General features: G+C 33.3%; 4 protein-coding genes across 13 annotated transcripts in view; 2 read left to right on the top strand and 2 right to left on the bottom strand.

The window, feature by feature from the left end:
• Nucleotides 1–1,527, bottom strand: part of Metrn (meteorin) — a 3,612-nt gene extending 2,085 nt beyond the window's left edge. For all 3 annotated transcript variants that reach the window (XR_001890786.1, XR_001890785.1, XM_017911684.1), the window contains exon 1: nucleotides 553–1,527. Coding sequence is in view for 1 of the 3 variants with exons in the window: in XM_017911684.1 (XP_017767173.1) it covers nucleotides 553–767 (215 nt within the window). In the remaining 2 variants the exon portion in view is untranslated. The remainder of the gene's footprint in view (nucleotides 1–552) is intronic.
• An 847-nt stretch (nucleotides 1,528–2,374) lies between these two features.
• Nucleotides 2,375–3,330, bottom strand: LOC108555820 (uncharacterized). The gene is made up of 4 exons (XM_017911647.1): nucleotides 3,223–3,330; nucleotides 2,923–3,119; nucleotides 2,671–2,835; nucleotides 2,375–2,429 (listed from the first exon to the last, which is right to left on the bottom strand). The coding sequence occupies exons 1-4, from the start codon at nucleotides 3,328–3,330 to the stop codon at nucleotides 2,375–2,377; spliced, it is 525 nt and encodes a 174-aa protein (XP_017767136.1).
• A 5,224-nt stretch (nucleotides 3,331–8,554) lies between these two features.
• On the top strand, nucleotides 8,555–14,682 carry tkv (serine/threonine receptor kinase thickveins). The gene is made up of 4 exons (XM_017911681.1): nucleotides 8,555–8,658; nucleotides 12,853–13,852; nucleotides 14,016–14,331; nucleotides 14,409–14,682. The coding sequence occupies exons 1-4, from the start codon at nucleotides 8,568–8,570 to the stop codon at nucleotides 14,535–14,537; spliced, it is 1,536 nt and encodes a 511-aa protein (XP_017767170.1). The 5' UTR covers nucleotides 8,555–8,567; the 3' UTR covers nucleotides 14,538–14,682.
• Nucleotides 14,683–16,622: 1,940 nt separating this feature from the next.
• The window catches only part of lark (RNA-binding protein lark), a 12,657-nt gene continuing 5,443 nt past the window's right edge, over nucleotides 16,623–23,836 (top strand). Inside the window, exons 1-6 of one of the 8 annotated variants that reach the window (XM_017911717.1) lie at nucleotides 17,798–17,873; nucleotides 18,621–18,783; nucleotides 18,944–19,489; nucleotides 19,609–19,678; nucleotides 19,793–19,892; nucleotides 23,121–23,168. In XM_017911717.1, the coding sequence (XP_017767206.1) occupies nucleotides 18,640–18,783; nucleotides 18,944–19,489; nucleotides 19,609–19,678; nucleotides 19,793–19,892; nucleotides 23,121–23,168 (908 nt within the window). In that variant the 5' untranslated portion in view covers nucleotides 17,798–17,873; nucleotides 18,621–18,639. Of the gene's footprint in view, nucleotides 16,701–17,655; nucleotides 17,874–18,620; nucleotides 18,784–18,943; nucleotides 19,490–19,608; nucleotides 19,893–20,414; nucleotides 20,519–20,547; nucleotides 20,635–20,870; nucleotides 21,938–23,120; nucleotides 23,169–23,836 lie in introns of those variants that run through there. The other 7 variants (XM_017911719.1, XM_017911721.1, XM_017911715.1 and 4 more) reach the window with 7 other exon arrangements.

The raw sequence follows: 23,836 nt of genomic DNA on the forward strand, positions 1-23,836 counted from the left end.
AAAGAGATAAATCGAATGCTCTAGCTATAGGATCCTTCTTAGGTTTACTTGTGTTGTTTGCTCGTTGGACAAGGAAAACCGGTTTCACCGTAAATCGGGCGACTGGTTTCGCATTTAATAAAAGTTTATATACACACGCGCGTTCGCATGCGGTGTGTGGGCGCGCGCGTAGGTTTATAAGCCATATGGAGGCATATACGTGTACGCCCGCGCGTGCGTGCGTGCGTAGGTACATCTACATGTAATGCGAGCGCGCGCGTGTGGTTTTGTATGTGTTATATGCACGGTTCCGTTCCCCGTTACCGAGTGGAATTTAAAGAAGAATATGTACGTAAATACATATGTGTACGCGGATGGAATGTAACCATTAGAAAGAAGTTTTGTAAAGGATAAAATTGTCTTGTAAAGAAAATCATATTTCTACGGGTACATAATGTTAACTGTTAGGAGAATATCGAATGCAACTGTATTGGTACAGTAACGTATAAAAGTTATTGCATAAAATTGATATATGTATTAATGGAAATCAAGAATATAACAAGGAATACTAACCTTCCAATCCAATCACATTGGTCAGCAGCTTGGAGGGCAATATGTTCATAGGAAGGGGCCGATGACACGATGCTAATGAATAGCAGTAAAGATAGTAAAAGCACCGAACAAACCATACACATAAGTGTTCTCATTTTTCGTAATTTTGTATTGTTTCGATTAAATTTCAATACATTCTCGAAATCGCATTTCCACTTTATACAATTTTTTACCATCCAATGCTTATTAAGGTCCAGACTTGATTTCGTTTGTTACAGTCACGATAGTATATGTTACATGTTCCCAACATCGTTAGGTTCTTTTAAATAATTTCACAGGTAGAATGGCGCATGTATATTTTTTTATACGATACACTACCAGTTGTAAAATTAAAATTGTGTCAAAGAGAGTTTATGCGAATACGTATAAAAATGGTGGAATTAACGAATTAAAGTTCCTGTTTCTTCAAATCTTTAATATTTCACTCTTCTAACGCGATTCCATTGCCGTTACGAGAAAGCGCAATACATGTGCCAAAGTTCAGCGTTGTTATTGGAAAATACATATGTAAACGGCATAATGACGTAAGTATAGCCTAGTGCTGAAAAATGAAATTAGAGGCGAAACGTTGACCGAAAATGGTTGATAAACTCGAAATGTCCTTACGTTCTTTCACTGATATAAACTATTCGCTCTCGTTTCTACACTGCGTCTTCGAATCGCGCGACTGCATGATCGTGTACACATGACAAACGAGGCAGAGAACATTCGAAGGATCATGCTTCCCGTTGAATGCATCGAAAGGTCTGTTCCTGTACCGTATTAAAATTTAACCACACGTGAACCCTGAACGGTTTGATTATCTACGCGTGCTCCAACACCGTTTACACAACTTGTGCACAACTATTTCGAACTATATGTCGTTTCGTCGCACGCTCGCTTGCTCGCTCGCTCACTCAGTCACTTTCTCTCTAGTCTGACGTCCTTTACCATGCGCGTTAGAGTCCACTTCGACTCGAGTCAACTCGTTTTACCTCGACTTGCTTCGTCTGTTGACTCTCACCCTTCTCTCCTCTCTCTTTCTAGTTGACTCTTCGAGTGGCTTCGTTATGCCTCTGTTCTCGTTTCGGTTTCGCTTCCTTTTGTTACTACACCTCTTCTATAAAATAAGAATACATCGCTGGTTGTGATATTATTAAAAAAAGAAATACATTTTTTCAAAAGATACAATTATCATTGCGATAATTAAAAGCAATGTTCATCGTTAAATGTAAATTCTTTCTTTTGAAATTTTGTCATTTTATATTTACATAATTGGAAAAGTATAATGCGTATACAGTTATTCAGACAAGTATAAAGTAGATATTTATGTAAAGTAAGAAATAAGTTAACGAATCAGAAAAGATAAAAAGGAGATGATAATCGAAGTGATTTTAATTATAAGATATTGTATTTTGCCTTATGTTATTCTATGAAAATATTAGTTATTTTATGAAAACTATTGACTTTCATATTATTAAGTATGTAGTAGAGTGTTCTGTAAAAATAAGAAAGAAAAAAAAAACTGAAACAAGAATGAAATAGAAATGATTATCGTAGAAAGGAAAGAAAAATAAATGAATTAGTGCACTCAAGAAGCTCAACATTTTTTGTCACGTTTGAATTTATTTGATAAAAAAGTACTCTCTGTCTAATTATAATTTCAACCGAAACTGAAATTATCGATATCGTTACAATCGAGATATTAATTACACTGTAACAATTCTATAAGGATTTATAACTATACAAGAACAACATTCATAGGCATCTTAAAATTTCGTTGACATCTTAAAATTTTAAATATTCAGCGGGTATTTTCTTCCATGATCCGTTTCAATTTCTCTTTCATATTTTTCAATCTGGAAAAAAGAAAGAAAGGAAAGGGAAAATTAAACTTCTCTTTCTGTGTCATATGTTTATAATGTATTCATAAGTTTTTGTTTCCTGTTTCATGTTTCGTGTGTTTATCCTTTATTAATTCGTAGTATATGTTATTAAAGAATAATTTATAAAACGATACAACGCATAGCGAATGCAACATAGTACATGTTGCAGTTTTTTTTAGCTAGCAGACAATACAAGATAAAAGTGATTTCTTACGCCTCTGAACAAAATGTTTGCCAATCGATGTATCCCGGAATAATTTGAATGGGACAAGGATCATAACAATGTACACCCAATGTTCTCATAGCATTTTTATAAGTATCCAACGATAAATGTTCGGAACTATAGAGAAGAACGCTTTCGAATATGGCGTGAACGTGCCTGACAAACGAACGAATAAACATCAAATATTTTCAAATATTACAGACGTATATGCACGTGTGTATACATACATACATACGTATATACCTTTCGGTCCAAAGTAATCGTGGGTTTTTAAGCTTCGACTTAAATAATATAAAGTCATCGAGCAGTTCATGTAGATATTGGATTGGATTCGTTGGTTGTCGGATGATGACATGAGAGAGGAGAAAATGGAATATATCGAAAATATTCCTTTCATTCAAATAATCTTGTTCTTTGGATGTCGTATATGTTGCGTTGCTCTATAGTGTTGATTAACGATTTAAGAAATTCAATAATAACGATAAATATAGTCGAATATGTTGTGTAGCATTTGTCAATAAAGAAAAGATGCAAAATATTTACTTTTCTGTTAGAGCAGTAGGATCGTTCATATGCTTGCAAGGGAAAATTGTGTAATAATTTTTTATCTCGTTTACTATTATTTCGAGAATATTCATTATTTTCACCCATGTCAGATATATAAACAGATTTCGCGAGTTTACGTAAAAATGTTATCGCGACGATTAAGAGACATATGAAATATGAAACAGAATTCTTCGGTATTCCCTTTGTATGTATGCGCATGCGTCAGTACATCCGTGCGTGCATTTATGTCAAGCGTTATGTCATCGAATAATCGCAGGCTCTATTTAAAATAAATCTGTTTTACTCGACAATTCCATCCTATGATTTCAGGACTTGCAGACTTTTTTATTATTTTACCTATAGTATACCTCTTCGATGTTCGTTACCGATTCAGCACGAAACATGGTAGCGAAACATATTAGTAGCGGTTAGGGTTAACCGCTAACAATAAGTGTAATTGTAAAATACAGATAAGGTATAGTACAAGACATTTTATAATTGCAAAGTAATCACATCGATGAAGTTTTTTCTCTAAACCTATTAAACGTGTGAACAAACATGTTGTACAAACTTAATTATTAATTACAATCAACTATAACGAATATATACCGTTCTTTTTTTATGAAATAAGATAACAAACATTTCATTTCATTTTTTTAAATGAATGTTACTTATTCTGAAAATAGAATTTCAGATTTCTCGACATCCTACAAAGATGTAACAGCAATTCTACTACAATGATTTCATAATGATTTTATCTTTACTTATAGATAATATTTCTTTATTTCGATATACATATGTTCGAAATATTCGAAAGGTCCAATGATAATTTGGAAAAGTCTAAACAAAACTGAGAGAGCATAATTTTTAGAACCTATCAGCTCGGTATCACTTTGCAACGTCTACCTTTTATCCTAGAATAATGTTTAGAAGCATTAAACATTAAACAATGTTAAAAAAGAAGGAAGAAATTGCTTAAATGGTAAAATGAACGGCACACCCTTGAACGATGGCAAAAAAGCACCATTGGGTTACAGATTTATTTTTTCTTTGCTTTATGTTTTCATTTCTTTTCTGTGCGAGTTCGCACACTGGAAAAGAAATCATTGTTATCAACCGAGAGGTTAATACCCTGTGTCAATATAACAGATTTCTTTAAAAGAACGAACAAATACAGTTTCACAAGTTTAAACGCTCTGCCACATTTTTAACTTATTTTAACTTTTATCATATAGTAACTCTATTATTTTTGTTGTAATTTTAGTAAAATTATAAAAAGCAAAGGGCTGGAATGGGAAGGAGGGCGTGAGCGAATGAGTGAGGGGGAGGAAGAAGGGAAAAGGGGTAGAAGGAGGGGGGGGGAGAGAGAAGAGAGAAGAGAGAAGAGAAGAGAGAAGAGAGGAGAGAGAGAGAGAGAGAGAGGGGGGGAGAGAGAGAGAGAGAGCGAGAGCGACTTGATGATGATGCATGATTCCTATAATTTTCACAGGGCTTTATTTTGACAAAATAACAAGTAGGGGTGGGTGTCGGTTTTCACACCCGTGACTCGGCAGGGACCGTGTGGGGAATGTAAAAGAAGAGCAGAACACAAAACCGGTTTCGATGGATCTTTGTTATAGGTGCCTGCCCTCGCGCCTCACCTTCATCCTTCGCATCTCTGAATACGGTCTGGAAGTGTACCAGGATCGTAGCTAGCGTATAATATACCCTTATCTCTATGAAATAAATATCACACTTCCTACTTCGAATATTACACTTTCTCTGCAAGTTCATTATAACGCCTTGAAAAATCTAATAAATTGCTGAAAATCGAGATTCAGACGATAATCAAGATTAGATGTACAGAAAGGTTTATAAAAAATACAGATCATTATCGAACATTGCGATGTATTTTATAAGAAAGGTGTTAACTCTGCTGATTGCACCGAACGTAATTTGATCATTTTCTTACCAATATACGTAGTATAGGTTATCACTTCGAAGAACAACTATACATCGACGATTCCACCTGTATAAAGTATGGAGTGATTTTACGTGATACATACGATATATAAATATATATTTCTTCGAGAGAAAGTTGACGATGGAAAGAGGAGAAAGGGCACAAAAAGAAATTAAACCATAAATTTTAAATGAAAACTTTGTAATTGAATTTATTAAAGATATGAATCAGAGGAGAAGAAAAAAGGTTGAGTTGCAATGGTTGAAAGGAAGTAAAGGATTTTTTCAATGATTTTGCTTTATCGTTTGTTTTTGAATCGAGTCACGCGGCAGATTTGCTTTGATCGAGCACTGGTGGCCCTGGTACACACCTGACTTTTAGCGATAACAACCCGGTTTTAAAGATATCGTTATCCCTGATGGGTACACGAGGCACTCGTTTTGCCGAAGAAGAAAAAATTGTTATCTCGCAAGAGGTAGTCTAATATGACTCCTAATTGAACAAATTCATTTCTCCTTCGTTATATTTTCCTTCTTTTTCATTCTTTTCAATACAATTAATTACTACTACTACTACTACTACTACTATCGTTACTACTACATCATCATCGTCATCGTCGCCATTATCATAACTATTTGACTCCAAGTATAGTGAAAGTTTAAGTAATCAACAGTTTATTCAATCATGATTTACCTATGAAATTCTTGCAGTAGATCGTGATAATGGTGATACCGCGTATAAAATTGCGTAAAACGTTGGCTTTGTACCATACGTGTATCTAGTAGCGTATGTAAAATTAAGCTCGTTACTTAGTCGATTTGATATTGTATAAGAAATATCTTGGTTTGGTGTATACTAGTTATACATATAGAGATACATATGCATATCTTGGCAGACCTATCCGCATATCTATCTACAAGTCGCTTTCTTATGTCCTTTAGACCGTTATGTTTAGAAACACGACCAAAACGATTTCAATGCGTTTTAAAACATTATTTTGCTATTCTATCTTTTGCTATTTTATTGTTATCCTATCAATTCAACATCGTTGTCGACTCAAATTAACTCCATACCATAAGCAAGAATACGTATATGTGCACGAGACGAACACATTTTATTATCAACATGAATGATGAGTAAGGATTCGTAGGAAAGTATATGTATGTATATAGATTTATCGACATAAAGATAATCGACTTTAATCCTAGTGTGATTTATCGGATTCCAAGACCTCGTTGTACCTAAATACTCTAGTTTGCATGGATCTTTCCCAACTATCGATTATCTATATGCCTCTTTTTGGTTGTAGTTGTTCGTCGTAAATCGCATCATATTGTGTTTTATTAGATCTGTTTATATCTAGAAGGTATTCTTCATTACATACATACGGCCAGAACAACTCTATTAACAGTACGTTATAGCGGTGGACCATTGACTATTGGTTTGTTTATTATGACTGTTACGATTATCGCTTTACCGTATAAATCAGTGTATACGTTACGGAATCGAAAGATTCAGCGAGACGGTCGATTAATAAACTGATCAACGAAGCCGATAGTTTCTGTCCTGGTTTGATCCTTATAGTCTTATAGTCTGCATTTCACAATTATACGATATTACGATATCTACGCTGTCTTTTCTTCTTTTCCCTATTTCAAAATTCACACGTCTCATTTTCATATTTATTGCCACCTTCAAATTCTATATTTCCCGGTTAAATGTTCAACTGATCATTGGCCGATCATTAGCCGATAGAATATGTCAAATAATTTCTTATTTTTATATTTCTTATAAATGCACAAGTGCATTTCGAAACTATAGACGATAGATATTAGAACATTTGAAAATGGGTAAAACGGAGATGAATAAAATGGCATAGTGTCGGTCAGAAATCTTACTGATGTTTAATTTTAAAAACAATTGCAAATACAGCGAAGAGAAGAATCGTAATAACCGACATACTCGCTCTATATTCGCAATAATATACATACGTAACTTTAAAAATTATTATTCTTGTAATACTTTTAAAGGTTCAAAATCTTAGGTATGATGAACACCCTCACGACGACTCCTAAATGCCTCGATTACTGAAACTTTGCTGCACAAGCGTGAATTTCACACTATGAATGCAAGTTACTTCCGAAACGTAATGTATAACGTGTTTCTTTATCATTCCAGTCAACTCTTTTCACATTACTTCTCCACCACCCTTTACTTCGTACTTTCATTTCGACTTTTTTTACTTTTGTTAGACCAATAGTTAATCAGTATCTGTAAATCGATCTTTCCCGATATCTACTTGTGCATACGTAGTAATTAACATAAAAATAGAAATAATAACATAAAATAAATAAATAATATAAAAATGAAATGTTACGTGATCTTTTCTTATCGTCTACACTTAGCTGCATCTCGTTTGGTGAAAAAAATGAATAAATTCGAGAATAGGGTTTATCATTCAAAAGCTTTTGCCCTTCTTCCTCCTGGACTTCTTTACAACTCTTTACGGATTCGTTCCCCGAAGCATCACTACTATGAACATGAAGTCGACGAAGAGGAAAAGAGAGAAAAAGAGAGAGAGAGAGAGAGAGAGAGAGAGAGAGAGAGAGAGAAATATCTCTGAAACTGTAGTCGTCGCGGCACGATGGCGCCCTATGGGCGCCGTCGCACACTCCTTACTAGCTACGATGACAGAACAGGTGCGTAGCTTCGAGTATCAAATACTACTTACGGACAATACAAAGAACTTATATTATTATAAGAATTTCAAGAATTTTAACACGATATTAACTTCATTTATTTTTGTATATTATAGAGCAAAAAGGACAAAAACTGTGTAAATTAGAATTAAAAAAACAATAAAATACCATGATCATAATATCAAATTTAATGTTTTTGAATAAGATTTTAAATTATCAACCAAATTAAATGCCTCAAATTCTATAAATATACGCATTTTCTATATGGCGATAAACAATATGTCATGAAACTGATAACAATACAAAAACGTATGTATGAGCAGAAATATGGGTAGAAGAGAATGACAGTTTGATTTAAACCGTTAACGATATTCTTTGTAACGATTTTCGTTCATCAGCTTCATTCTTTTCTTTTTACTTGTCTAATAAGTCGATTACTATTCGTTTACACGAATTATATCATAGGGTACCACCAATTAAGGATACACCGCTGATACGCGAATATATCTTTGTTTCTTTCTTTTAGATAATCTTAAGCTGTTGTCTTTGTTTAACAGCCGAAGTGCTACAACCAACTCTCCAATAAGCTGTCAGTTCCTTCCGTAGAAAGACGAAAAGCCCCGAAGTTGATCAGCCTGCGCTTTGCGACCGACGCGTCTCGTCCTACGTCACAGTAAAGTATGTGCTCTCGAATGTAGAAAATGGCTGCGCTCTTCGCTACCCCAGGTCGGCACGAATGTAAATACGGCCTGTGGATCAGCTTCGGTGTGTTTATTGCAAAATTTGTTTGTGGTGAGTATACTCCTCATCCATTTAACTACTACACGTACAAAATGTGTTTCACGTAAAGCGTTAAATACACGGTGTATAATGTATCAAAGAATCGATCGGATGCGGATTCCTGACGCGAGGACGACTCATGTACGCTGTTAACCATTGTTTGCCTTTTCCTACACAAATGTACATTCTCTCTCTCTCTCTCTCTCTCTCTCTCTCTCTCTCTCTCTCTCCTCTTCTCTCTTCGACTCCTGCGTTTCTCTTCCTCTCGTCACCTTTCGCTTGTTCGATTTCATTCTGATTAATGGTACTTCTACAATTCTTTTCTCTCTAAACAAATTGACTATAAACACATGCATAGCTTTTGCAAAGTAGCGAAAGGTTGTAGTACGATAGAATTTCAGTTCATTCTTATTTTTGTGTTTTTAACACGATTTAAGATGTTTCCTTATGTGAAAACAAAATGAATAATGAATATGGTGTTTCTGTGAAACTTGCAACAAACTTTTTCATATACTTTTATATATGTTTGTTTTGCTTTTATTGCATATTTACAAATTTTTATTTTCATAAAAAAACGGAAGTTTCGATGTCGCCTGTACGTAGTCTGTGATTCGCTATACGACATATTTTTGTAGAAGAACTTCTTACATCGAAGTAGCACGCATTTTTTCTTACCCTTGAATCGAAGCAAGAGAAGAAGAGAACGAAAATGAGCGACAAATGAAACGAGGAGGTTAGGTGTTAAGGTTAGGGACTGAAATACTAACGACGTTTCGTTGCTTTTGTGATTTCTAAAGTTTCCCTCACAGCAGTACCCTTCCCTCAACCATTTCCCACTTTTCCTTCCTTTTTCTTTTTTCACGTGACTCGCACCATATTCGAGTGATCATTTCACGCGTGGTTATATTACGTTTCCGTCTAGTATCATTCTCCACAACTCCGATTCAGATTCATTTTTTTCGTCGCCGATTTTGCTTCTTCAAGGATCACCGTTTTCCAATTTCTTCTTTGTAAATTTATCCATTTCCTTCTAACAAATTGTCAGGTTAGTATGGATTATTGTCATATTCAGGTTCTGTGTTACACAATCTCTAAACGCTGTACAAATTCCGTTCTTTTTCTTTTCCTCTTTTCGTTTCATGTTGCATCGTTCTTATCATTAATCTTAGGTTATTCTTCTAATATAGATTTATAGATAGCGATAAAGCGAAAAAATCTATGGTCTCGAAATATTTCACAAATCGACTATATAAATATTTATATTTATTTTATGCTTGCTAGATTGATATATCTTTTTAACATTTTCCGTCTCGATTAGTTGCATTTTCTTTGTTATCATACATGTTTGCGTTGTCAAGTACAAATGATTCGAATTGATTAATTAAATAATTAATTAACCTCAGGATTTATTTACATCTATTTTGCATTTGCCTTGTCAATGAATTTTTCTTGCAAATTTCACACGATATACTGTCGATACTAACAAAATTTAATATTAATCTTAGATCACTGTTTCTTCCGGAAAAGGATATTCATATGATATTACTCAACGTGTTGAGCAGTTCACCTCTTGTTGAACGAAACAACCATTTCCCCCTCTTGGGGTAAATATGCTGCGCCAGTTGAGAACATATTGTTACATTTTTCTAATTTACAAACCAGCGCATTTTTAAATAGGCGATAAAAAATAAAAGTCAAAAATTGTTCGATGATTAAAAAATAGCATATACAATCATATATCACTTATCAACGTATTGTTAATTTACAAGATGGAAAACGTTTTCATCTAATTCGCGCATCTCAAATCTTAATCGCATATAAATAGGATCACATAATTTGTGATTGCAATTGCGTGGATTATGAATGAAATTGAGGTATACATATGTGCTCCTTGTAAACTAGTGACTATAAATATTATATTTTTAATTTATAAGGTGTGTCAGAAAATTTATGAATTTTATTTCGTATGCCTATTTTACATTGATTAAAAATTTAAGAAATTTAATTAGACGTAAATACAATAGTACGGATTTATCATTTGATGATAATTCGGTATATAGATATGTATAATTTCACTTCAGAATTCTATAAATTGCAAATCTCACAAATACAACGCAACACTTTCATTTCTCCATATAATTTTATAAATGCAGCAAGCATAAAAAAAACAATAACTAATTTTCATTTACACTTTTTCAAATATTCAAGTATATGTTGAATATTTCTATATTCGTTTAATATTAATATTATTCTTTTTTGCGCATTGGAAATAAATATCGTGTCTCGGTGAAATGTTGTGTTATTAATGGTGATCTATCGAGATCCATTTAACTGAAGAGGACGTTATGATCTTGACATTTTTCGAATCATGTCGAATTGTCGGATAATCTCTATCTACATGAAATATATATTCGTCGTTATTGATTGTAAGATTTTTCTTTGACATTTTTGCCAGATAAACAAGAGTAAGAGAACCGCATAATCGAGTCCACATATGGATATTATTGTAAAGCATGTTTACCTCTCTTGGAGATTGTCGGATAATCATGTATCAGTGATATCCTTGTGGGGTACGATCAGCATATACGGCTATATTATACCGTAGGCCAAAAAACTGTTAGGAAACGCACATACGTCTTTAGAAAATTTCAGTTTAAGTCTAGAATAAATGTAACATTGAGACGTGTTTTTTAAATTAAAAATACAAGTTAGGCCGAAAATGTTATTGAATTGTCGTTGTTATGAATATTTGAATGTTCAGTGAGGGATAAAGGGGGCAATAATTTCTCGTCAATAAAAACATAAAATTCTATAATTACCCCCCCCCCCCCTTTCTCCCTTTTTCTACATCAAATTTCTTCCTCTTTCTAATATCAAGAAAACCTTAAGTTCAGTAAAAATTTTATTGTTCGTTACTTTTAAATTCAATTAAAATGTTAATATATATTTTTTTAGTTTACGAGTAACGTACGATTTTTACGAAAATGAATAAGAATCCCTATAAAGATGGAAATTAGAAAAGGTATGGGAAAAATTAATCTTTTATTCGTATATTTGAAGATCAAAAGTAACTATGTAGGTCTTTACTGGTAAAAGATGAACAGTTTTACCCAATTATTTCTGTTTTCTTCAACTTTTCACGTTTCAGCTATTGTTCCTTTTTTATAGAAACTTTGGACCATTCGAATTATATAAATATATGAAAATTTCTTTCATCATTATGTCAAAGTAAGCTAACAATGGAATAACGATTCTATGACAAGTGTTTTTTTACCAATTTTCTTATCACTTTATTTGTATTAAATATCTACTTTATTAATTAATATAATATAATTACTTTTTTAATTAATAACTTGAATAAAGCTATACTCCTCAAAAGATATAGACCACTAATTAATTTTTAACTCTTCTATATAATACGAATTATAAAATTTTGAATTATTAGAATTATTTTTTTCCTTCATTTTCTTCTACGTTTCTCCTTTTCTTTTTCATCTCCGCTCTTCTCTTCCCTTTAACTTAGCCAACAATATACGTATTTTTCAAATACGCACATGGTAGATAACTTGAAACTTATATTTGCTTGTACTTGTATATTTTCAAATATCATTAAAATTACATTTCTAATAAACTTTTTGAAACGTATTTTTCCAGCAATACATTCATATTGTTTTGTTTTGTTTTGTTTACTTTTTTTTGCAGTTGTAAAAAATTAAATTATTATTTGTCATTCAGATAGAGATGATAATGAAGAAAGTTAGAAGAATCATTGTCTCTGATCGCCATTGTATTTCTTACAAATACAATTTATAATTACGATTACAGTTATCTTCAAATCACTTACCTTAAATAAATTTAATTATTAGTGTTTCAAATATGAATGTACCATTCATAAATATATACAGAATATTTTTTTCCTCTATTTTCTTAAAGCAGCCAAAAAAAAATATGAACATTTGTTATACATTCATCTTGCTTTTACTTAAATTTAGCAATCATAACTTTTTCATTTTTATTGATTCTTTAAATTTTTATTACAACTCATATCTAACATATATATAAAATCAGTGTGTTGTATTCTTGTATTGTTGAGGTTAATAATATGCACGAATGTCAAGAATGAAATCATAATTATAATAATACTGAACAGTTCGTTAAATTAGCTTGATGATAATTATAACGTCAAGTTCATTTTTCATTTTTCAGCATTGGGAATTACCTGTTACTGTGAAGGACATTGTCCAGATGATCGACAAAATGGTACTTGTGAAGGCAGACCTGGTGGTCATTGTTTCAGTGCAGTAGAAGAAGTTTGGGATGCAGAATCAGGAGAGTATGTACCAGAATGGTCATTTGGTTGTTTACCACCAGACGAGCAAGGTTTCATGCAGTGCAAAGGATATCTTGTACCAAATTTACAAGGCAAAAGCATAATATGTTGCAACAAGAGTGCATTATGTAACAAAGACATATATCCTGAATATAAACCTCGAACTACGACAGTACCTAATCCTATGGCCATAGCATCAGGTGCATCACTTATAATATTGGCTATCATTTTGTCTATATGCTTAATGATAATTTCAATAGCTATGGTGATCATATATCACAGATATAGAAGGAAAGAAAGAGGTCCTTGCTTAGTGCCTTCACAGGGAACACTTAAAGACTTTATCGATCAAAGTAGTGGTTCCGGATCAGGATTACCTCTCTTGGTACAACGAACTATTGCCAAGCAACTAGCATTGTCTCAGTGTGTTGGCAAGGGACGTTATGGTGAAGTATGGCTTGCAAGATGGAGAGGGGAGAAAGTGGCAGTGAAAGTATTTTTTACATTGGAAGAAGCATCTTGGTTTAGGGAAACTGAAATTTATCAGACAGTGTTAATGAGACATGATAATATTTTGGGTTTCATTGCGGCTGACATTAAAGGCACAGGATCTTGGACACAAATGTTATTGATTACGGATTATCATGAAAGAGGCTCTTTATATGATTATTTACAAACTACGGTTCTAGATCACCCTAGCCTTCTAGCAATATGTCTTTCAATTGCATCTGGAATTGCTCATCTTCACACAGAGATTTTTGGTACACGTGGAAAGCCTGCTATAGCTCATAGAGACATCAAGAGTAGAAATATTTTGGTAAAGAAGAATGGTGAATGTGCAATTGCCGATTTTGGCTTAGCAGTTAGATATATAAGGTAAATAGTAAATACTATAATGATAAGAGTTGAAGATAATTGCACAAATACACGCGTGTTTGCTTTGTTTATACACAAGAATGGAAAGATGGTAGTGAATATTTATCGAATACTTGCACCATGTATAAGTTATAATATTAATATAGGATTGTTCTACTTGCAGTGAAAGTGGAGAAATTGATATTGCACCTAATACACGAGTGGGTACTCGTCGATATATGGCTCCAGAAGTGTTAGATGAAACATTAAATGCATCATCATTTGATGCTTTCAAAATGGCAGATATGTATTCTGTTGGTCTTGTACTTTGGGAAGCTTGTAGAAAATGCGTTACAGGTGGTAAAAATTCTATGGTAGAACCATATGCTTTACCATACCATGATGTTGTTCCAAGTGACCCAGATTTTGAAGACATGCGACTAGCAGTTTGCGTAAAACGGTTACGTCCAATAATACCAGCGCGATGGGAAAATGATTCGGTAAGGTTTATATTTCTACATGAAGGTACCTCGTTTTAACAATTATGTTAAAGTCAGTTACTTGGGTTTTGTTGCAGATCCTGTTTGCGCTGAGTAAGCTTATAGCCGAGTGTTGGCATGCGAATCCAGCCGTTCGTTTAACAGCACTACGCGTAAAAAAGACAATATCAAAATTACATATTGATAATGCTATTAAAATCGTATAGCGTTCGATAATATTCGTCGGATGTGTTCTATCTTACCGCTAGTAGCTGAAAAATAATTTCTTCCCTTGTAAATAACCCGGTGTACATAGATTTATTGACAGACTGCAAGCCTGAAGACTGAATATTAAGATTTAAAACTACATAAATCCGTATGAATGTGCGAATTTGTATAATCGAATAGATGATCAGTTGTGAGTCAAAAAGAACAAAATTATGAATGAGTGTTGTATATGTGTATATCTTTGTTTTTAAGTGAAATGCAATGAAACATGATAATGTCAATGTTTTAGCGTGCTTCACTGTGTTAAAATTTATTGAATGTGTAATCAACGATGGCTACTACTTAGAATGAATAATTTTATCTTTTTTTTCAGCCTAGAAAAGATGCAAGTATTCTAAGGTTTAAACACGCATAAACAAGAAAGGGAAATATTTAAAGTAAATTCAACAGTAAAAATCTACAAAAACAGAAAGAACAAAAAGTTTTTTGATGATAGCATTTAAATTTATCTCATCTATGCAATTTTTATCCATGAATTCATACATATTGAACTCCCATCGTTAATAGAAACGTATTTATATATATTTTCATGCCTTTCAAAGAATTGTCATCGAAAAGTACATTATTACTACGACGACAGTTTTAGTCACGAATCGAGATCTTGCAGGATATGGAATTTTAAATCGTTTATAAATATAGTCATCTAACGACGATTTGTACGTTGAAAACGTATAAAATGTGTAGTGATTGTAAAATATAAATGTTTGAAATATTCTTATATGTTAGAATATCTCAGAGTACGAGATAAACTTTATTGATATTGAGTTTCCATAAATCTTTTTACTACGCTTATTAATAAATTCTAAGATAGAAAAATTATTTTTTACTAATATTGTTTTCCGTTGTGTTGACTATATTAAATTCTTTGTCTCTTTATACAATTTTGTATTATGTATATGTTATAGCACATAATTTATGTCTTTAAGTTAACAAATGAGATACTATTTTATTCAAGGGCGATTAGAAATATATTCTCGGATTTCGAAACTATATTTTACAAGTGCAATTTTATTCGTGGAAGTATTTTATATAATTCCATATTATTTTAATGAAAATATAAATGTATAGATTTGCTCCACGTAGCGGATTAGCGTACCGGTAACGTTTATAGGTTTTATAAATTATATGAATTTACATTGAGAATTATCAGGAAATTATTATTATATTACCAAATTATTTGTCCAAGCTTTGAACGAATAATTTCTTTCGGATCGTTGTTGCATACAACATAATGCGTGATAGAAGTCATTGTTTGGTGACTGATAAGTAATGTCTAAGTTTTAAGATTTTTAGAAAAGTAAATTGTAACTACATTAAAATTGTAGCTAACGGTTAATTACAAATAATTAAATTTATATTTTTAACAAGTATTAAATTTACTATTTTATTCTGGGTACATATTTCATACGGGTTATTGTATTTATTATTTAATTAACTAAAACCGGTTATAACACAAGGGAATTTTACGTTTTATAAGTTTTATTTTAGATAATATGCAAACATATAAATATTGATTATTATAATGCACATAGTTTCATAAATACAAAATCAATATAGACTTAATGTGATAGAATTGTAAAATAATTAAAAACGGGATAATAATACTAATAATGTAGCGTAAAAGTAACAGAAACCATTTTAACCACTAGATCATGATAATGATGAATGTTATTTGCGGATACCCTTAGGAATACGTAATTCAGAATATATAAATTTTATTTCTTTCGGATATGAATAAAATATTGAAAATAAAATAAAAGAAATTTAACATTGTTATAAATTATATTGTTCCCACTAGAAAATATATAAAATTTAGAAATTTAAAATGCATAAATCTGTACAAATTATAATATGATTAAATTTATTGACTAATACGTAGTATATCACACGTCGAACATGTGTAAACATATTTAGTAATTTTGCATTAGTATTTGAATAATAATAGAACATTTCATTTTCATCAGTTGGTCAGTCTGTATTTTACATCGAAAGAGACGCCGCTTTCCACTTCCCGGTCTGTTTCGATCCGCCATTTTTTACAGAGCATAGCGTGTGGTTTGGCGTTGCATTTTATCGGATTGTTTTAAGAAGATACTGACTTGGTAAGTATTTTAGTAATTTTTTGTTGTTTCATGCATAATTTATTCTTAATTAAAAATAGCATATAGATTAAAAAGAAACAGTTTCATAGTTATAAGCAGATTACATAGTTATGGCCTGTAGCGTCGACACGCAAAGATACCCAGAGCACGCCATTCCGCGTTTGTTGAGTTCCAAAGTAGTGTAAATTTACAAATATCTAGTTTAGCTTTTAATAAAATGTAAAAACAGACTAATATTTGGTAGTATGTGATGTATTTATCATGAAATTGTTTTTATATGTTAGTTAGAAAGGAAAGGATATTTCAAGTCATGTTGCATACGGTCTACGTTACCGTACGTTACTTATTCAACGAAAATTAATTTCCATCTATTTTGATCATTTTTCCCATCGGCGTTGTATGCCGATTTTATATAAAATATAATATATATTAAAAATTTAACTCGGAAATTAATCATGTGTGACGAAAATTATAAACATATCAATCTGTATTTTAACATACATTTCTAAATCTATTTACAGATTATTCCAATAATATTCCAGTAATAAAAATAATACAAAAATGTATTTTTAATAATGAGAGTAATAATTTGTATAATAGTATCGATTCTTCATGTATTTGTAACTTCTCTACAAAATACAAAGTTTTGAGATTATAAGCATTTATAATTAAAAGCAGCATTTTAATACTGGAGTAATTATATATTTATGACGAACAAAAGTTATTGTTGAAATATAGTTAACACCACTCGTACATTGTGCATACTTTTTAATACATATATGTTTTAATATTTCGATATTATGTATGAATAGGTCTATATAGTATGCTCCAAGAATGGAAATTTAATCTATCCCGTTCCAGGAGCAATGAAATATAATATTAACATTATTAACAAGCATAATAATAGTATAGCATAGAAATAATTCCCGCGTTAATTTGTTTGTATTTTACAAAATACTCTTGATGGTGATATGTTCATGATGAGTTTTCGGACACGCTGTTCTCACGGTTCGCTGCAGTTTTCCGATAGGGGCCACTACTTCAGCATCTCGGACATTAGCGGACGCGGCAACTGAGACGCCATTGTTAAATTGCGTTCTCTTGTGTTAAGTCGTGTGCCTAAAAGCAGCGTTGATTATATCATTCGTTAAAATTAATACGCAATAAGCTTCGGTGAGTGCAAGAATAAATATGGTGTTTAAGTGCATTTTGTACATGATAATTAAGAGATGATCGTTTCAACATACATATTTCGTAGAATGCGTGCGCCATTTCGACAAGGTCGGTACGCTCTCTGTACTACGTATTTTTTAACATACATACTTGTCGAAGTTGTGTACGTTTTTGTTGTCTCATCGAAATAGAAATTAGGAGAAGTGATTTATTCTATATTCAGAAATTACGTGATTGATTTTATTTCGTAATATTCTAATATACAAGTTAAGTATTTCGGCAGAATTTATGACCTTCGAAATTCGAAAAGTTAGATCGTTAGCAAAATGGTGGAAAAATGTATGCACTAGAGGGGGAATCTAAACAATCGCGTCACCACTAAATATCAATTATAAGTTTTTAGAAATTTAGTGTAATCTTAGTCACGTATCTTGATTTAATGTTGATTAGATAGAATAAAGGTTGCAAATATTATATTTTAGTATGTAATACGTATAAGAAGCACATTGACGCAGCAAGTCAACTATACGTAGAAATACGTGGTACAGCATAATGTTGAGTGACGTATGTTAACTTAATTGTGTTACAACAAATGCAAATAATGAACAACGAATATCCTAGTATATATATTTTCTAATGTTTGTTGTTAGATATGTCGTATTTATTTAATCTTGGCACATGCAACGCGTGGAAAGGCTATATTAATTAGTAACAAGTAATATAGAAAATATTTGTTTTTGGACCTAGGTTCTAGAACGAGCCGAAAATGCCGGGTTTTAGTAGCGTTGGCACATTTAAAATTTTCATCGGTAATTTAGCCGATAAGACATCAAATGCTGACATTAAACCATTGTTTGAAAAATATGGGAAGGTTGTAGAATGTGACGTGGTCAAAAATTATGGATTTGTGGTAAGTTTTTTTTTATTTTATATAACATTTATCCTTAATTATTATTTGATTTTTTTTTTCTTCTTTGCCCCTATCTAACTCTGTTAGATGATATCATCTTGTCCTAAAACTTGACAATTTTTTTAACACAACAAATATGTTACAATGTCATTTTCAACAGCATATGGAAAATGAAGAAGCAGGGAGGAATGCAATACAAAATTTGAATGGACATATAGTCCATGGGCAGCCAATTAAATGCGAGGCTGCAAAGAGTCGTAAAGGCCCCAATACCCCAACAACAAAAATATTTGTTGGCAATCTCACAGATAATACAAAAGCACCCCAAGTGCGCGAACTCTTTGCCAAATATGGCACAGTTGTAGAATGTGATATTGTCAGAAATTATGGATTCGTACATCTAGAAGCAACAGGTGATGTCAACGATGCCATCAAGGAACTGAATGGACAAATGGTGGATGGTCAGCCGATGAAGGTTCAAATTTCTACAAGCAGAGTACGACAAAGGCCAGGAATGGGAGATCCTGAACAGTGCTACCGATGCGGTCGCGGCGGCCATTGGTCCAAGGAATGCCCGAAAGGAGGAATGGGAGGAGGTCCGGATAGAAATGGATACAGAGACCGAATGTTTGGACGCGACCCGTATCCTCCACCGCCGCCACCACCGTTCCTTCGGGATCGGTTAATGGGTGGTGGCCGCTTTGGAGTAAGTTGTTTTCTTACTAATGGCCAGAACAAGTAGTTTTATCATATAAAAATAAAAGAGAGAATGAGATTTATATTACCAATTATTCATGACAACGTGCTTTTTTATTTGTATTACAGGATTACGAAAGCTACTATGACAGGAGAGGCTTCGAGGACACCAGGGATCTCTACGAGAGGCGGTTTACGGGTATGACAGGGCCCTGTGACATGGGAAGTTCCATGTGCGGGCTTGACTTTCCACCAATGACAATGCCACCTCTACCCCCAAGACGAGATCCAATGCCTCCTATGCCTCCTCTAGGTATGGGATCCATGCGCGACACTGGCTTCTCCCGTGGTAACGAGTATGGCATGTTCAGCCGCCGATCACCCCCCCCGAGTGGCAACAATGGCCGGTTCAGGTGAGTAGAGCTAATGCATTGACTGCCCATTCGTCCGACTTAACATTGTGAACGTTCCAGGCTGGATTAACAGCTCATGCGAATTGGGGTTCGGCTATTCGTCGACATTTAAAAATATTTGCTTTTCTATATATTTTCATGTTTCTCTTATAGATTCTTGATCTCGTATTTTTCTAAAAGTTTATCTTTCATGTATATATTAAATTTTTTTTTATTCCTTTTTTTCCCTTTAGAGAAGCAATAATTTCCAAGTTACATCGGGTAAATTTTGATTATTCCTTTATTCGTGGCAAAACAGTTCTATACAAAGCAAAATAATTCTTTTGCATTTGGTCGTTGCAATTAAATTAGTATCAATTGTATATTCTTACATATCTCTCCAGTTTCTTTCCATTTATCCTAAATTAAATAGTACAGTATATATGTATGTATGCACGAGCATCTGCATACATATTAAACATGTAACTTATAATTGTATTATATATGTTACACATTACAATTTTTGTCTGTTGCATTGCATAGTTGAAACAGCAATCAATATTGTTCCAAGCCATGTAGAGTGTCGACCCGATGCCCACATGAGTGCAGAGTCTGTGTAATAAAATGCTAATATATATCATGACGCTTGGACGTTTCTGTACATTCTAAATTTCAGTGCACCTCAGGCTGCGTACCATCTTTGTCCATGAATGCGGGCAACCCTAGAGAGACAGTCCCGGGCCAGCGTTCAAATCGTGCAAGAGTAAGTCTTTGACCACTTTTGTTAGCGAGTAGTCATACCTCGTTCTTGTCGCTGGCGCGTTGTACATCAGCAGCTTCTATTTTTCTCGGTGTCAACAAAATCCGGGTCTCGACTGATCGTACCTTGAACATGTCGACTGCTCTTCTAGGGATGTCCCTGTTCATAGACTCTCTTGATCCATGGCGTTAACTGCGAGATTGGCCTGTATGTCTCTCATAAATCCTTTGTGTTTCAAGCGCTCCTTATTACTTACATCACTCAACCGGGAGTGGCGCGGAGGCCTGGGATGAAGAAACGTTCCTAAGGAATGCGAACTAGATTTCTTGATCGCACTACCGCGAGCCAGGATGCGATCCTACAATTCTAACAAACTCTCGTACGTTGTAGATAGAAAAGAGGAAAAAAAAAAAAGAAAAAAAAAATAAAATAAAAGGGCTGGCGCGATTATCAGGAACGGCGCCTATCAATTGTCTTTGAAATGTCTCGTAAGTAGAAACCAGCTTTCCAGACGCATTGGACAGTAAGTTTGTATATCGGCGTTTCTAATAGTTGTTAAGGCCAGTTTCATAGATACGCTTCGGAAACAATCTATCACTCGTGTATATCAGTTTCAATATATCCTTGATTCAAACTAATTTCGACAACTTTTCAATCGTAATTTTTCGATAGTCAATAAACTTGGGTAATGTAATTTGTGAAACGTATTTTGGAAAGAAATTGCGAGCAACGTTCGAGATAGTTATACGTTAGATGAAAAGAAAAAAAAACGTGAAAGAAGGGAGAAACAAGTTGTGGTGCTTACATTTATGTTTCAAAGTATCAGAAAAAGTGTGCAAATATTCAAGTAATTCGTTTTTTTGTTAGTTATAGTAAAAAATTTGTTTCCTCACATCATTGGTACTGAAATTACACGTAAATTCGTTTTCTTTTAATTTTTTTCTTACCTCTAATTTTAGTTACGCGTGAAGTCTTAATAATCTTAATTTTAGTGTAATTACACATCACTGTCATTGAAATATAAGGACAAACAGTTGTGTTAATTAATTTAAAACTTGCATTTCGAATCAAATGATAATATTGAGTTATCCGTGGAAATTTCATGAAACCCCGGCCCTTTGTATCACTATATCAATGCGAAGAGATGTATTAAAAAAAACTATGAAAATGCGCGTGTACACACAATATACACACCTCTCTCTGCATACGTGCACATGTACACGTATATACATGAACAAATACACATAAATTTATGCAAAGAGAGCGAGGGAGAGAAAGAGAGGAGAAAGTGCGTGCGCGCGCGTGCGCGCGCGTGTGTGTGTGTGTGTGCGCGCGCGCGCGCGCGCATGAAAGAGAGAGAGGGAAAGGGAGAGAAGAATTTGCTTTAAAATTACGATCCATAGTTCTTGAAGCTGACTTCTACTCACGAGGTTCAAAGCTTTTCATGTATGTAAATCCATTCGCAAACTTTCAAATAGAAAACAGAGTTGATTGAATTTCTTAATCTTTCTGAATACTTTGAATTTGTTGTTGCATGTAACCTTATTATCCTATATGATCCCAGCCTGGGCTGCAAGTGGCTCGTTACGTTCTGATTATGTAAACTGATTTGTAACTTAAAAGTCGCATGGGTTAAAAATCCAGTCTAACGCTGCCTGCCTTATATGACTGGCTAAAAAGGAATCCCATGTTCTTATCGCTGCGAATTTTGTATTACGCGTCCATTTATTAATTTGTTTCCCTTCTAGTAAATGTATCTCGTATGAAATAAAACGGATAGAAATACTTGGTTGCTGCTTGCATTCGGATATTCTGGATATAATTTAAGTACGTGTAGTTTTACACACACAAAAACACACACACCTACAGCACATATAAGAAAATAGGTTCGAATCGAATTAACAATTGGTTGTTCAATTTAAAGCGGTGATAGTTGACCGTCGAATATCTGGTTAGGAGAACGCACGCAACTCGTGCAATCTCAATTTTCAATCATATGTTAGTGAGCGTTCTTTCAAACAATTTATTCTTTGATACTTCATTTATTTATATAGCATATATTTCGTTACTCGATTGGATGTACATCTAGTTGAATGTAGTTAATTATAAATAAACAGTTTCTTCAGATATCGTATACGAATATATTACATATACGTATTCGTGACAACTGTTTATGTTGCAAATGCGTTCTTCTTCTTACTTTCACTGATCGTTGTCTTCGTCATGTTAGGTCGATAGTAGTGTCTTCGTTTATTTCTTTCATTATAAAAACGTAAAACTGCCTATGAAATAGTTTCTTGCTAAACTATTCCTAATCATTTTTTAACCATTCTAAACAGTCATATTAGGCAGCACGCGACTACTTTTCTTGCAATTTCATTATACAGGGACTAATTCACAAAGTTAAGCCTTGGACAAGGGAGCAAGTATGGTATATATTGATCTTTGATCATTCGTAGATTCGATTATTTATTATACCGCTGTTATAGTAGAGGCATGTACGAGGACTTCAGCCGAGATTCATTTGAAGAGCGTAGGTAAGTAGACGTGTTTGCCGGGTTAAAAATTGTTCCACACTCAAAATGTGTGTGTGTGTCGAAACGTTTCCAAGTATTCGATTGCCAATTTCATTAACTTTTCTCTCTTGTTTGTACATTATGATGCACTAAATTGCCTTTCTATTGGTTTTTATTATCGATTATCTATCGTCACCGTGACTGCCAGTTATTAGCGGTTTGAGATAACGATTTGGTCTGGTTAGTGTACAAAAATTTGTCGTGTCTAAGAAAAATTCGAAAATAACGGTCGTTTTATTTATCGTTTCTTATGTGCTTATTTTTCTTTTTTTAACCGAATCGACTAAATGCAGCCAAAGAAGTACAAATTGATGGCGATGGAGAAAAAGATAGAAACGTGATATGTGTGTATTTGGCAAAGAAGAGAGAAACAGAAAGAGTGCTTGTAAAATGTATATATAACTTGAAAATTTTAGTAATTTCTATTGGCAAAATACATACATATGTATGTATGTATGTGTGTGCATACGTGTGTGCGTGCATATGCCTTAAATATACACACGCAAATGGACCCGCACACACATGCATATATGTGTGCGTGCGCGTGCGTGTGTATGCACACACACAAAATTTTTATATATGTGTATGTATATATAATGTGTATATATATATATATATATATATATATA

Source organism: Eufriesea mexicana, unplaced genomic scaffold, assembly GCF_001483705.2.
Source record: "Eufriesea mexicana isolate 0111107269 unplaced genomic scaffold, ASM148370v2 scaffold305, whole genome shotgun sequence".
Taxonomy (NCBI): domain Eukaryota; kingdom Metazoa; phylum Arthropoda; class Insecta; order Hymenoptera; family Apidae; genus Eufriesea; species Eufriesea mexicana.

What these genes read in the sequence shown, in the direction of transcription:
- LOC108555820 (XM_017911647.1), bottom strand. Translation starts at nt 3,330, where the DNA reads ATGGGTGAAAATAATGAATATTCTCGAAATAATAGTAAACGAGATAAA. An exon ending in CCTACTGCTCTAACAGAAAA is followed by an intron (nt 3,120 to 3,222) that starts GTAAATATTTTG and finishes TCAACACTATAG; the next exon opens with AGCAACGCAACATATACGAC. An exon ending in CAAACATTTTGTTCAGAGGC is followed by an intron (nt 2,430 to 2,670) that starts GTAAGAAATCAC and finishes TCTTTTTTCCAG; the next exon opens with ATTGAAAAATATGAAAGAGA.
- tkv (XM_017911681.1), top strand. Translation starts at nt 8,568, where the DNA reads ATGGCTGCGCTCTTCGCTACCCCAGGTCGGCACGAATGTAAATACGGC. An exon ending in TTAGCAGTTAGATATATAAG is followed by an intron (nt 13,853 to 14,015) that starts GTAAATAGTAAA and finishes TTCTACTTGCAG; the next exon opens with TGAAAGTGGAGAAATTGATA. An exon ending in CGCGATGGGAAAATGATTCG is followed by an intron (nt 14,332 to 14,408) that starts GTAAGGTTTATA and finishes GTTTTGTTGCAG; the next exon opens with ATCCTGTTTGCGCTGAGTAA.